Source organism: Carassius carassius, chromosome 45 (assembly GCF_963082965.1).
Source record: "Carassius carassius chromosome 45, fCarCar2.1, whole genome shotgun sequence".
NCBI classification, from domain to species: domain Eukaryota; kingdom Metazoa; phylum Chordata; class Actinopteri; order Cypriniformes; family Cyprinidae; genus Carassius; species Carassius carassius.
The window spans coordinates 8,581,697-8,597,935 of record NC_081799.1 but is presented as its reverse complement, the minus strand read 5'-3'; the positions used below and the strand labels follow the sequence as shown (position 1 = coordinate 8,597,935).

The following is a 16,239-nucleotide window of genomic DNA, read 5'->3' as shown; positions in this document are numbered from 1 at the left end:
TCAAAACTACGCTGGGTTGAGAGACTACACTCATGAGTAGAGGGATCTCTCTTAATGCCACAGATGAACATGTCATCCTCTATCTCCACTGGAGAGTGCTGGGAGTCATAGGCAGTGTACTCCCCTGATCCCTGGAGGAACTTCTGGATCTTCTTGCGTAGACTCTGACTGACCTTGGGACTCTGGGTCCTCTTTTTGCCAAGTTCTTTTTTCTTAGACATTCTTTGCTGAAGTTCACCCGACCCATTTGTTTCATCTTGCTCATTGGAACGACTCCGAGATAACATCCCTTAGAATGGGGCGTGACTCAGGTGCTGACCAGAACCTTAAAGCTCTGGTGCATGCGATTACAGAGCTGTTGCATTTCACCTACAGTACACGAGGAAGCATTTTTCAGTCAAGATCATAACAGAGCTTCACGCTCACCTGACATTTAAGGACAATGGCATGCACAGATTATTAAAATTTTACAGACATTGAAATTTCAATCGGTTATATATAAGCATGCACAATCCATCTAAAATAATCAACATTTATATTCATGACCATTCAGTCTTTTGCACTTCTTGATGCTATTGTGCGATTCTAAAACCTAGTGAGCTTCCTGCAGAGGCACTCCCAATTTGAAAGATAGGCATCTTAATTGTGCAGCCTACAAAAATACATTTAGTCTAATTCTAAGGCTATTTGTGTGACATAGTTGAGCTGCAGCCTATGTAGGCTATTCCAAACCAATTGGTTAGGATTCTACCTTAGAAGGCAGAACACTATCACTTGTAACAAAGCTTGTGACCGCATATTTCATTACATACTATACAGTAAGTGCAGAGCTGAGGTGCTGAATGCAGTTTCATAATTTATTCTACTGGAGACTTTAATAAAAAAAGTAATGCTACAAACCAAGAGTGTTCACACTGCCAACTCTCTCACACACACCCAAGTAAAAAGTCAAATTACAGAGAGAGGGTAAGAGTGAATATATCTGGATCTCTGCCATGTACTGAAAAAGTACCACAGACAGTAAAATGGATTACAGAAGGTTTAAACTGTGTTTACAAGAATTGGCTTGCCAATTAACCTACTGTAGTCATTAACTGTTATGTTAAAACATATGCAGCTGAAAAAGATCACTAATGAACATGGGTTAAAAAAAAACAGCTCAGTGAGTAAAGTTGTACATGGTTAATAAAATCAGACGATTATGTGCAAACTTTTTTTTTTCTTTTTTTTTTTTTGAAGCATTCAGTTGTAGAAACAATTCAGGTCCAGACATTGCCAAACTGGTGGGGCATATTCCACATAGAACACAACATATTATCTTCTTGCCTGTCAGCACTTCTAACAGTAACAGTTACAGCACACGGAGGGTGACAGCCCAGCTATATTCACTGTGCATCATGATTGTTAATCAGAACCTGCTGGGTCTAATAGCAGCTTCACCCTATTTCCTGCCTGTCAGGACAAAATGTTAGCTAGTCTCATCTGTACACTCGAGGCTTTTTGCTTTCATTTATGTAGAGACACTATTTTACCATATTCAATTATTTTAAACAAATACTGATTTACACTGAAATGAAGGTTGAAATATAAATAATTATGACAATTAGATATTGAAGTAATAATGAGTAGATAATGTTAGGACATGATTATTGTCTTGTAGTTCACATAGTTTTTTAAGTCTATTATCAACAATGTTCTGAGATCCTTAATATCCAATAATAATGCAGATGTGTAAATAAACGATTTCCTGTAATATGTGTTAGCAATAAGGCAGTCATTGAAATTCAGATACTGTCCTCGGTGTTATTCTCCCAAAGCATTTAATGGCCAACATGATCTTTACTGTGACTTCAACATTGAGCGTTTAGGTTGGCGGCTTTCAAGGGCACATTTTGGCTGGCTGCCACGTGTCTCCAATAGGCTAAAATAAATGTCAGGGACAGCACATTTTATGATGGATTTTTTACTTACGATTTAATACAGGAAATGACATACTTTCAAATGGAGCACTTTGAGATATATTTTAATTACCTTAAGTTAAAACAGCTCAAGTTAAAATTCGACAATCAGTGTGCTCTAATTTTGTATATAATTAACATTAAATGTCTCCTGTTACAGTAACTTAACATAAAGTTTTATATTAAATACAAAAATATGAATTTCAAAGTCACATTTAAATATTCCCATTATATGTTTAACCTCTGTCCAACATCTCCCAAACAGTTGAATTGTGTTCACATGATAAGAGCACAGTTGGCAGAAACCAATAATGAGACACTCTTTGAAGGACCAATGAAGCCATTACTGATATGTGACTAAAAAGGCCTGGTTAAACTTGCTGGAATTAAATGAGATTGTGAACCAATTTCTGTGACATTTATTCCGCTGATAGCTCAGGTATCAAAATATTTCAGATTCTTGCCTAATTTGCAATTTAAACCAAGAGACAGATATGCCTCAGAATTTCTAATAAGAAACTATCTGCTCACTACTCTGCTACTTCTCAGGTTAATCAGCTCTCACTAGTGGTGGTGGCTCCTGATTTACCTAGGTCAAGTTATATATAAGTTGTATTAAATTCAGAATGTTTTGAGCCAGTGTGAAATATTGGTTTGTAAATTCTGCTGGCTTCCCTTAAAAATGAATAATTTATCTGACTGACACAGTCTAGAATTTGTCATAACTGCAAGAATATATAGACTACCGATCAAACGTTTGGAATAATTAAGATTTTTTAAATGTTTTTGAAAGAAGTCTTCTGTTCACCAAAGCTGCAAATGATTTGGTCATAAAAATAAAATAATAACAGTAATTCTGTGAAATATTATTACAATTTAAAATAGCAGTTTCTTGTAAAATCTATTATTCCTGTGATGCAAAGCTGAATTTTGATCATCAGTAATTTCAGCATCATCTTCAGTGTCCCATGACCCTTTGCTGCTCAAGAAACATTTATTATAATTATCAATGTTGAGAACAGTTGTGCTGCTTTTTATTTTGTGGTATCCATGATTCATTCAAAAGTTTAGGGTCAGAAGAAATAAAAAATACTTTTATTCCGCAAGGATGCATCAAATTTCTTTTAGAAGAGACTGGTATTTAAAAAGCTGTTTTTTAAACTTTCTATTTAAAGAATCCTATAAAAAATTTATCACTGTAAAATTGTTTTTATTGTTGATGATAACAACATCAACTACTGTTAAAGACTGAGCATCAATTAATAATGGACAGTAATTGAACGGCAAATCAGCATATTAGAGTGATTTCTAAAAGATCATGTCAGATCACTTCCTCCTCACTCCAACATGGTCTCTGCCACATCACTTACCCCTCCACATGTCATCTTTCGACGTAACCTACGCACACTTTCACCCACCCGGCTATCTGCAATGGTTTCATCTTCACTTCCTTCCCCTAAACTGTTTGCATCTTTGGATGCTAACAGTGCTACTGATACTTTCTGCTCCACTCTTACATCTTGTTTAGACACTGTTTGTCCCTTATCTTCCAGACCAGCCCGTAACACCCCTTCTGCCCCTTGGTTATCTGATGTTCTACGCGAACACCGTTCTAAGCTTAGAGCTGCTGAAAGGGTGTGGCGCATTTTCAAAAATACTACTGACCTTAATGTGTATCAGTCACTCCTATCTTCCTTCTCTGCTGATGTCTCCACTGCTAAAATGACTACCATAACAAAATTAACAATTCGTCTAACTCTCGCATGCTTTTTAAAACATTTTCCTCACTTCTTTGTCCTCCTCCTCCACCTCCTGCTTCATCTCTAATAGCTGACGACTTTGCAATGTTTTTCATTAATAAAATTAAACACATTAGTGCACAATTTTCCACACCACAATCAGTGATTCCACATCACAAATCAAACTTCATATCAACAGCAAACATACACTCATTTACATCCTTCTCTTCACTCTCTGAGGCAGAAGTCTCAAAACTCATCCTTTCTAATCACCCTACTACTTGCCTGCTTGATCCTATTCCATCTCATCTCCTTCAAGCCATTTCTCCTGCAGTTGTACCTGCACTCACTCACATCATCAACACATCCCTCCACACTGGTGTTTTTCCCTCATCATTTAGACAGGCACGTATAACTCCACTACTTAAGAAACCCAACCTCAAACCATCTCTTTTAGAGAACTACAGACCAGTTTCCCTTCTTCCTTTCATTGCAAAAACACTTGAACGAGCTGTGTTCAACCAAGTCTCTACATTTCTCACAAACAACAACCTCCTTGACAGCAACCAATCTGGCTTCAGAAGTGGGCATTCAACTGAGACGGCCCTGCTCTCAGTTGTTGAAGCTTTAAGACTGGCAAGAGCAGAATCCAAATCTTCAGTACATATCCTGCAAGATCTGTCCGCTGCTTTTGACAGAGTTAACCACCAGATCCTCCTATCAACCCTACTGGCAAAAGGCATCTCAGGAACCACACTTCAATGGTTTGAGTCCTACCTATCAGATAGGTCCTTCAAAGTATCTTGGAGAGGTGAGGTGTCCAAGTCACAACATCTAACTACTGGGGTGCCTCAGGGCTCAGTTCTTGGACCACTTCTCTTCTCGGTCTACATGGCATCATTAGGTTCTGTCATTCAGAAACATGGCTTTTCATACCACTGCTATGCTGATAACACTCAACTCTACCTCTCATTCCATCCTGATGATCCGACGGTTGCTATTCGCATCTCAGCTTGTCTAACAGACATTTCTTCCTGGATGATGGACCATCACCTTCAACTCAACCTTGCCAAGACACAACTGCTTGTGATTCCAGCAAACCCATCGTTTCATCACAATTTCACAATCAAGTTAGGCACATCAACCATAACTCCTTCAAAAACAGCTAGAAGCCTTGGAGTTATGATTGATGATCAGCTGACTTTCTCAGACCACATTGCTAAAACTGTCCGATCCTGCAGATTTGCTTTATTCAACATCAAGAAGATCAAGCCCTCTCTTTCGAAACATGCAGCACAACTCCTTGTTCAAGCTCTTGTTCTGTCCAGGCTGGACTATTGCAATGCCCTCTTGGCAGGTCTTCCAGCCAGTTCTATCAAACCTTTACAATTAATTCAGAACGCGGCAGCAAGATTAATTTTAAATGAGCCAAAAAGAATACACGTCACACCTCTGTTTATCAATTTGCACTGGCTTCCAATAGCTGCTCGCATAAAATTCAAGGCATTAATGTTTGCCTACAAAACTACCACTGGCTCTGCACCCATTTACCTAAATTTGTTACTTCAGACTTATGTGCCCTCTAGAAGCTTGCGTTCTGCAAGTGAACGTCGCTTGATTGTGCCATCCCAAAGAAGCACAAAGTCACTTTTACGGACTTTTAAATGAAATGTTCCCTCCTGGTGGAATGGAGTCCTTAGCCATCTTCAAGAATCGGCTGAAAACACATCTCTTCCATCTTTATTTGATCCTCTAACTTTAAAACTCACTATTCTAATTCTATTCTTTAAAAAAAATCTACCTACCTTTCTAATCTTTTTGTATTCTATTTTCTTTTCATTTATTATGCAATTGTATGTGTGTGTGTGTGTGTGTGTGTGTGTGTGTGTGTGTGTGTGTGTGTATGTGAAAAGATCTCTAACACTAGCTTGCTCTATTCTTTTTTTATTCCATCGATGATTTTTTTTTTTTTTTTTTTAAATCCCATGCTACGTGTACTGTGTTAACCTAACTGAGACTTTTTATAGCACTTATATATCATTGCTCTTTTTGTTGTTTTTGATTGCTTCCACTGTCCTCCTCTGTAAGTCGCTTAGGATAAAAGCGTCTGCTAAATGAATAAATGTAAATGTAAATGTAAATCATGTGACACTGAAGACCGGAGTAATGATTCTGAAAATTTACTTTGCATCATAGAAATAAATTACATTTTGAAAAATTAAAATATAAAACAGCTGGTAATATTTTATAATATGACAATTATCCCAAAGCAGGTGCTCTGCCCTGTCTACTTTTTTTATCTGCAGTCTAGAAAGAATGAGCCAATTTATTTTTTTGATATTTTACAATATTTTTATAATTAATACTTTCTATTACTCCTGGTGTTTGGTGTCTGGTGTCTTTGATCACCATTTTAAAGGACTCAAATCTATATTTTAGGACTTAAACGAGCTGAAAACTTAACTACATGGTTAACAATAATTTAATTACAATAAATATCCACCTTTAGTTTATAAAACACCATCATGCATTCAACATTTTTAGATGAACCTCATAAATTAGTGAAACGTTCCATTAAAGGAATAAATTATTTTCATGCAAAATCAATTTTCAGATGAAAAATGCCCTCGACATTTCTTGACAAATTTCATACGAATCATCATCACAAGACTGAAAAAGTACACAAAAAGTATAAAACTTACCTTCAGAAAAAAAAAAGAAAAAATCAAGTTTCACTTTGAAGATTCAACATCCAAACCACCTGCATATAAAAAAGCTACTGGATCTTAAATGGTTGACCTAATCAACACTCTTGTTCTGCAAGGACTTATCCAATCGGCTACTTGGGGCAATCCAACACATCTTGAACAAAGAAGCAGACACAACCCTCTCCACACACAGACATCGGCACAGTTGAGTGGGTTCCAGTCTAGGCTAGAGTGACACGGTCACAGAGAAGCATCTCTGCCTCAAACATCCTTTTCGCTCTCTCTCCCTCACTCTCTCACTCTTATTCACGGTGTCCTCTGGCAATGTATTCCAGCACAAAGCTAATCTGGAATTGTCAAAATGCCAGCATTCCATCTCTCCTCTATTTCCCCATACTCTCTTATCGGCATTGCTATGTGCCTGCCTCCTATTAAACATGTGCATGTTACAATGCACTTTATCCCCTTTCATTTTCACAGTCAGAAATATTTCACAGTCCGAAATAATGTACAATCAATTAACAAAATGACAGGAATGTTATAATACTGCTTAACAATCCACTATAAATAAAACATGATATGGTACACAATCTGAATAATAATAATAAAAGATAATTTTAAACAATACTAAAGATGATGGGGGCATTTAGGAGGTTAGCCAAATCTTATTACACCTTTAAGGCAGAGAAGTGTGGAAATCTATATTAAATGTCTTATCTGTGTTTGATTTATGCTTGTAAGATATAGCAGCATACCGGAGCCTGTAAACTACTTCAGTGTAGATGTTTATAAGAATAAGGTTAACTCTAATAACTTTTTACATCCTTCTCCACACAAAAATGCATGCAGCTAAGCAGTGTGTTAAACCACACCCATTGTCTCCACTGTATTAATTTAGCAGCTTTTACATAAGTATCCACCACAAGTCTCAAGCAGCAATCACTATAATGGAGCTTCAATGAAGAGCGCCGTATGTAAGACCACTTAATTAGCATGAGGGACATTAGGCTATCAGAATAAATTACTCCACCTGTACACATTATACATAAAAAAAAAATAGACATTCTGTAACAAATTCTTAAGCGGGCACTTTCTATCCAAAGCAATCTAAGCTTGAACTAATCTGATCTGCCATTATGATTTGGTGACACTATTAATTTGGATTTATTAAGACTCAATGCGAGGTGATCAAGCCACATAAGTGCCCGCAATGTTAATTTATTTCTAGTGGCTCACACACTCAATTTTGTGCAGTCAAATGAAAGAAACGAAGGGGGACAACAGCATAGCTAATTACTGGCTGTCAAGATGAGAGAAAGAGAGAGAGAGTGAAAAAAAGAGAGGAGTAACATAGGGAAAAATATAGCAAAAAAAAACAACAGAACAATGAACAAAAAGGGAAATAAATCTACATTATGATAATTTATATTATGAAATACTTAAAAAAATAATATATATAAATTATAAATATATGTATATAAATTATAAATATATATATATAAATTATAATTATAAATATATATATATATTTATATTTATAATTTATATATATATATATATATATATATTTATAATTTATATATATATATATATATATATATATATATATATATATATATGTAAATTATAAATATATAAATTATAAATATATATATATATATATATATATATAAATTATAATTATAAATATATATATATATATATATATATATATAAATTATAAATATATATATATATATATATATATATATATATATATATAAATTATAAATATATATATAAATTATAAATATATATATAAATTATAAATATATATATAAATTATAAATATATATATATATATATATATATATAAATTATTTATATATATATATATATATATATATAAATTATAAATATATATATATTTATATATATATTTATATATATATATATATATATATATATATATATATATATATAAATTATATATATATATATATATATATATATATATATATATATATATATATATATTAAAAATGTATATATTTGTGTGTGTGCAATAAATAAATGATTTGTAATAATTTATGATATTTTATGAAAAGAAATAAACTGGTTTTAAATGATTGATGGAAAAAACTTGTGAAAACTTAATTCTGGCCTTTTATTATTGTTTTTCCTTTAAAAATTTTATTTTAAATCCACATACTGTATTTACATCTTTAACATTCCACTTTGATAATTAGGCATAAACATTAGCTATGTACTTTACTTTGTGAACTTTAAAAGTGAAGCCCAATTTCTTTTAACTAGTCATTAAATACTTTAAGACGCATGCTATCTCTAGCTCCCTGCCGCTCAACGCGTAATTACTCCCTGAAACTTTATCAGCGATATCAACAGCAACTCTTCAGAGCCTGACCTTGGCCCTTGCAGATTTAGGCTGTTAGGTCTAGGCTGAGAATCCAGCATGCCTTGCCTAGCCGATAAAATACCAAAGTAGTACATCACCACATTCCTTGCACTCATGAATTTAATATCTCCAAGTTGCAACCAACCAACAAACCAATATTATTTCCACAAGAACATAGTCTCAAGAATGTACATTTCACAAGTTTAAATCTTAAATGTTGAAACTCAACCAATCCAAAACAGATGTTCATGAATGAGCTGAATGGGGCTGTACAATTCATACTTGCCTACTGGAAAGCAATGAAGGTAAGCAGATACAATTCTATTGATAATTTTGATTGATAAGATGCTGATAACTAGTGCAGGTTTATAGGGAAAAAATGTGGGTAGTGTTTGATTTCATTGTGAAACTGGAACAACTGAAAAAGGAAAAGACAAAGGAGATGGATGGTATGAGCTCCCTACTATACCTCCTTAAGTTGAACTCTCACTTTGTTGATTGCCTTAAGCCAGCGCAGTCTGGATGGAGAGAATGGCAAAGGCATTCCATCGTCCCTGAAGCTAGAAAAATGAAACAATGTATTAAAATTAATTCATGCTATCGAATAGTCATTATACTGTACCCAATGTGCACTGGAAAACCACCATAAGCCAACACAATATCTTTACCCTTTGAGAGTTTTATTAGGCATTTTGTCCACTTGAGAAGCCACTTCCTTTTTTATGGTGCAGCTTATACCCTTTCCATTTTCTTGGGAGGATTTCAATCCTTCATCTTCCCCCCAGGAGGTTTGTTCAATGGTAGGGTGATGCCCATTTCTGGATGGTCGATAGCCAGTACTGTGGTAGGAATGGTAGGACTCCTCTAACTCTGAACAAGCAGCACTCTCTTGACCAGTCTCACTGAGCTGGGAACTAGCTTGGCTGAGGTTCCCTGAAGATCCAAAATGACTGGAGTCCACAGGACTAGTGTTGTTAAAAAGAAAAGAAACAAAGAAAGATGGCAGCAAGTGAGTTACAGTAACTAATATTTTAAAAACTACATTTTAACCAGTGTCCAATTAAGAAACACAGTAAATGCTACACACAGCTAGAGGAAATACAAAGTTACAAGGAACCAAAGCACAGTTACTATACAAAAAAATCACATAGCACTGAGAAGAAACAATCACACATTGGGAAAGCCACCATTTCCGTAAACTAACGCTAAAACTAAAGTTAATGAGCGTGTTTACATGCACATTAATATTCTTATTCTGCATTTTGAGATATGATTAAAATTAGCCCCTTAATTTTGAATTTGAATATTTCAGATGGCATACTTATAATTAGGGTTGGGAACTGAAAAAACGGTTCATATTAAGAGTTCTGTTTTTTCAAGTTCAGTTTTTTTTTTAAAGAACCAGAACTATGAGTAATTTGTAAGTTTTGGTTCTGACAACGGTTCTGGTGCAACACGTGACCAAGCACTGTGAGCAGCCTTGCACCAGTGTTTCCCGTAAAGGATGTCACAAACCAAATAACAGAAATGCCACCCTGCCTCTTTCATTACGGAGCACATTGTTTCCAACGACGTGCACTCCGCAGATGCGTTGTGTCGCGTCTTTAACTGCCGAATGCATCGTTTTCCACGACTTAAAGTGCACTCATTCCTTTGATAACTGTGTAACTTGGTTTAGACACAGCACCTGCCACCACTAAATTACATTATATTTATCTCATATTGTCATTAATATTCATACTGACTTAAACTTGGACCACTAAATAAATAGACTGCTATTGTTATGCATGTTCGAGGGTTAGATTATTTAGTGTACAGGTTGAAAAATTTGGAAACCACTCATTTAGATCACACAATCTCCTGACTGCATTATTATTTGTAAAATAGGGGCTTTATTGAGTGTGTGTATACATGGTTATAAGTATATCAGTTAATATTTCATTAATTTATGGAAATGAACAAGTGTCTTAGCCCTTAGCCCAACTTATTCCTGCTTGAAAAGCAAAATGTTAATGATATTGTAAAAAATATAAACTTTGAAGCATGTGCTGATTGATGGACTAGCATTACTCAACATTATATATATATATATATATATATATATATATATATATATATATATATATAAAAACAATAGTTCATTTAAATGGAACCAGAATTGGAACCAGAACATTTTTAACTGCAGTATACCCAGCCCTACTTATGAAGATCTGTATAGTGTAATATATGTTGAATTTTGACATTGCCAGCCTTTAAATTAAGTTGACAGTTAGTAATAAACAGTACTGAGCATTGCGCATTTTTCCTTACCACTATTTTTTATATGATTTTAATAATGAAACCAGAACCATTAGGCAGAACCAGAAAATGTCTAATGATTCCCAACCCTACCAATAAAAAATAGCACATATGGTCTTCAGAAGATATGCGTGAGCACTACTAGAAGTCCTATTCAAATAATTATTTCATTACAGAGATCAAAGGCAGAAATTGGTGCATGAACAACATGAAAAACAAATTGATTTACTTTTTTAATTTGTATTTTTTGATAGAATAATGACTGTGCATGTAAACTCAGTGCAACATAAATGGTTTATGAAACCATTTATTATGCTGCTACTAGCCTTTTTGGAATCAAAAGGTTCTTCTTTTCCTGCTGTAATCCTGAAGAGTCATCTGTAGAGGGTGGGGTCTGGATATGGATTTTCGATTCTTTTAGAAGAGGAGGATCAGGAGTGGATAAACTGAGTTGGGGTTTTACTGTGTCATTTTCTGGGACAACGAATTCTTTATTTTGGACTTCAGAATTAGCAACCATTTGTTGTTTAACATCAACAGGGTGTTTGATTTCACAATTTTCTTCCTTTGACTTAAAATCATCATGCCCTATTTCAGCAGTTGTACTATTCTCAATGTGAACTTCATTCTTTTGAGCTTTAGGCTGGGTTGTAACAACTGGAGTTCTTTGTTGCTTAGGAGGTTCTGGAGTTTCTTTCTGCCATGGAAAACCCAATTTTGTTCCAAAGAAAGATGCTGATGTTTCTTCTTTTGACTTCTCCTCCTGAAACAGCCCTGCTGAAAAAGACTTAAGCCCAGAAAGAAGCTTGCCACTTTCTGTGTTTGGTATTGAGGGTGAAGAAAAGAAAGATCCAAAAGACTTCCCAGCATCTGCAGCTCCAGCCATGAAACCCAACTTAGGTGCCGTTAAACTTGGCATGCCAAATATAGACTGAGAAGTTTCTGTTGATGGAGGATTCTGAGCCACTTTTGAACTAATGTCTATTGCAGACATTGATTTGTCTGTATCCTTTGCTTCAGGTTCAGAAACAATGACAAAAGTTTTCTCATGTATTACGTCACTGTCAGAAGCCTCCTTAACAATTGTTTCACCTCGATGGCAGCTGGAAGCTGCTGTGGCATCTACTCTTGCAACTGTTGAATTACTCAAAGTATCATTAGCAGACATTTGTTTAATGGGTAAAAGGGTTTCTACTTTATCTTTTTCATCTTTGTCTCCAGACAATGTAACATCCTCAGAAGATGACAGTGAATCATTATGTGCATTCTGATCTTGGACTGACTGAGGAGTAGAGGTAATATATGGTCCTATGTCAGCTGCTTTGGGTGCTTCTGGTGATTTAAACATACCGAAAAGGTCATTTTTCATAGATTCCATGGGCAAGCTACTTGGAAAGCCAAAGAGTGAGTTTTTTTCTGTGGTTGTTTGTGAAAAGGGACTTGCTGATGAATTTTTTGCTGGACTGGCACCAGTAAAGAGTTTAGACATAAACCCACTGACTGCTTCAGCTGATGAGTCTATGACAGATTTTTGTTGTTCATGATGTTGAAGTCCCTCAGAGACAGAAGCAATGGGCTCTGTTGAATCAGTCTGTTTTATAAACTCAGTTTGGTGATCTGTAATCTGGACTTCTGTTTTTGTACTCTGCTGTGAGTTAGAATCAACATCCTTTGATAAAGCATCTCCATGCAAACTAGAATTATTTACTGTAACATCTAGCTTACTCCCCTCAGTAGCATCTGTCTCAACAATGTGATCTGAGCTTTTGCCAGCAATACCAGCAGAGACTGGAGCCATGGAGGCTGCTGTTTTTTGTTGATCGCCCAAGAAAATAGAATGCTTGGAATCATTATTCTGTGGTCCTGATTTCTTTTCCTCCATGAAGCCCAAATTTGACAGGCTAAAGCCCACCGTCTTTGATTTATTATCCTCAGTGGCATCCCCTCGAGAGAATAATGATGCAACCTTCAACAGCCCCTCAGTTTCAGATGGTTCGGATTTTGGTCCTGTTTTACTAGTTGAAGGTGTTGAATTAGGCCCACTGAACATGGAAAGAAGATTTTTTCCAGAAGCATCTTTAGAAGCAACTCCAGATAGAAGACCTCCTAATAGTGAAGAAGACTGAGGAGTGGTCTGTTGTGGACTTGATCCACCAAACACAGAAAATAAACCTTTTCCTGGAAACTCATTGAAGGTAGAAGAACCTGGACTGTTACTTTCAAGTGTAGGCCCTGCATTACCTGCACTGGGCTGTGAACTTGGCCCAGAAAACATAGAAAACAGATTCTTGCCAGGAATTTCCTTTGATCCTGAGGCACCAGGGAAAATCCCACCTAGAATAGACCCAGTTTGAGAAGAAGCATTTTGAGAACCTGACCCTGAAAACATTGACAACAAGCCTGAGGTCGCTCCCTCTTTTGGTGGTACTACACCCTGAGCAGAGGAATCCTCCTGGTGTGCCGGTATCTGGTTAGATTCAGAAGATGCCAATCTACCAACAACAGTTGTCAATACTTCTTGTGGGATTTTTGGTGCTGATACAGTTGGATCACAGCTTGGTGTAACTGGTGTCTCACTTGGCTGAATTATAGCCCCAGCAAGGTTTGCCAAAAGACCTTTACCAGGGGTTTCATTTGATAGCAATCCACTTGGAAGTGAGGTGGGTTGAGAAGAACCTGGCTGTGGAATTTGTCCAGTGATCAAGTCTTTACCTTGAGACTCTTTTGACTCTTTACTATCAAGGGAAATAGAAGTTGACACTGAATCAGATTGTTGTGGGTATTCCTGAGAGCTAGTTGCACTAAACAAGGAGGGCATTTCATTTACTGATGGCTCATTCGATGGGACAACAGACTCAGGAGTCAAGCCTTTCTGGAATGCTGTTGGGTGACTGGCTATTCCAGAGTCCAAAATTAAACCCTTTGCTGGACTGTCTTTAAGTGGTTCCTTTGAAAGGGTAGCTCCTTTTGTAGAAGAAGAGACAGACTGTGGTGAAGTTTGTTGGGAGTTAGACCCATCCAACAAATAAGTACGTTTAACTGTCTGCTCATTAGTAGAGACAGTGCCTGGAACTCTGGTAGTTGGTGGTTGTGGGCTTTGTGCTCCAAACATAGAGAACAAACCTTTTGCTGGACTCTCAGTAGAGCTTGAAGATCCACCTAATATACCACCAAAAATTGATCCTGTCTGCTGTGAAGATTGTTGCCCTGAACCACCAAACATAGAAAATAAACTTTTACCCAGGGGCTCTTTTTGTTGTCCATTTCCTTGGCGTGCAGGCTGTGTGGTAGAGTGTGGTTGTGAAGTCTGATGTTGATTAGGGCTACTGAACATAGATAGCAATCCTGTTACTGGTGGATCTTTTGGTGGATCAGCTCCAGATCCAGGTGAAGTCTGCTGAGTACCAGAACCACTTATCATGGAGAGTAACCCCATAGCTGATGTTTCCTTTGGAGGGATAGCGCCTGGTGTTTGTTTCTGATTACAAGAATCAGGTTGTGTTGAAGACTGCTGTGTACTAGTGCCACTGAACACAGAAAATAAATTCAGACCTTGAGTTTCTTTGAGAGGAGCAGATCCTGGTGTGTGCGTTTGACTTGAGGATCCAGATGGTGGTGAAGTCTGTTGAATACTGGAACCTCCAAACAAAGTCAGGATGTTTTTGCCTAGTGGCTCTTTTGAAGATGCACCATCCATTTTTTCTTGAGGAGAGGCAGATCCAGATTGAGATGGAGCTTGTTGTTGACTGGAACCACCAAATATGGACAGCAGCCCTTTACCTTCTTCTTTAGAGGCTGTGGCCCCAGAAAACATATCCCCAACAGAGAAACCAAACAAGCCACCAGATTGCTTGGAGGGGGCTTCTGGTTTTGTCTCCCCAGTTGGTGGCATAGTTTGAGATCTCCCTGGTATTGGCAACTTGTTAGCTTCAGGGGAAAATATCTGAGATGATGAGACACTCCTTTCTTGAAATGACTGTGATACACTAGGTAATTCTGACTGACTGCCTTGTCCAGAGGGACTTACTGTTTGTTGTTTCTGAATTCCTTTAGGCATTGTTTTTGTTTGGCAGCGCTCTTTGTTCACATAATTTAGTACGTTAGTTGATTGCAGGTGTGAGGGAGAATGTTGCAGATTTGTCTTTGGTTGTGAAGGACTTTCTATGTTAAAAATATCACCTATTGACCCCAAAAGGCTTTGTCTTGTTTTGTCTTGATTTGTTGTTGAGTCTTTTCTGCCAGCAGAAGCAGATCCATTTTTCTCTGGTTGTCTAGATGACAGAGTAGATTTAGAGGGATCTGACTTTACCTCTTCTATCCCCACTGCAGTCTTGAAAAAGGTTAAAATCCCACCAGACTGCTTAGATGGCTTTCCACCATGTGTATCTACCGGCTGAGAAACTTCTGGAGAAGTCGATGGTGAGGTTGCACTTGAGCAGTGTCCTGAAATTGAAGTAGTATAACCAACAGATGTTAAAGGAACAGAGGACTGTTGGGACATTGTGGCTTGTCTTGCCAATTTGGGTTTCTGAGAAGAGCTTAAAGTGGATGCACCTTGAGGAGTTGTGGAAGCTGGTGACTGTGTTGGAGATGATACTGTTGAAATTGGTCTGGATGCCAAGTGATTTGTGCTCTCTGATTGAGTTGTTGCACGTGAGGAGTCTTCCTTTATGATTTTTGATTTAAGACTTTGAAAACCTGTTGAGATTATGTTTTTGGCTTGCAGATCACCAAGTCGGTTTTCAGAGGCTTTAGTAAATTTGCTTTGAATTTGTCCTTTGTATGGAGCATCTTTGACATTAGGCGTCCTTGAGATATTTTTGGTTGATTCTGAATCAGAACATTTGCCAACAATTGAGGATAGAAAAGAGGATATTTTCTTAATGGGTTGATTGGGCTGCTCCTCTCCAGAATGTACTCTCTTTCTCCACTCCTCATCTGAAACATCATCTATATGCTTTACTTGCACACCAGTGTATGAACGTCGCCTCTGTTGAGGCTGATAGCAGCTGTAGACACCCATTGTAGGTGAATTTGTGGTTGAGGTAGCACCAAATGAAATAGAAACCTTCTGGGATAGCAGTTCTTTTATTTCTCTGCTATTGAGATTTGTATTGTTGTGGTTGGCACCATGATATGAG

At 36.8% G+C, this 16,239-nt stretch overlaps 1 protein-coding gene across 5 annotated transcripts in view; it reads right to left on the bottom strand.

Moving 5' to 3' along the window:
• unc13bb (unc-13 homolog Bb (C. elegans)) overlaps window positions 1-16,239 on the bottom strand; it is a 100,838-nt gene that overhangs the window by 34,800 nt on the left and 49,799 nt on the right. For all 5 annotated transcript variants that reach the window (XM_059540072.1, XM_059540070.1, XM_059540068.1 and 2 more), the window contains exons 9-10: window positions 9,469-9,765; window positions 9,270-9,360 (exon numbers count right to left, since the gene is read on the bottom strand). In XM_059540072.1, the coding sequence (XP_059396055.1) occupies window positions 9,270-9,360; window positions 9,469-9,765 (388 nt within the window). The remainder of the gene's footprint in view (window positions 1-9,269; window positions 9,361-9,468; window positions 9,766-16,239) is intronic.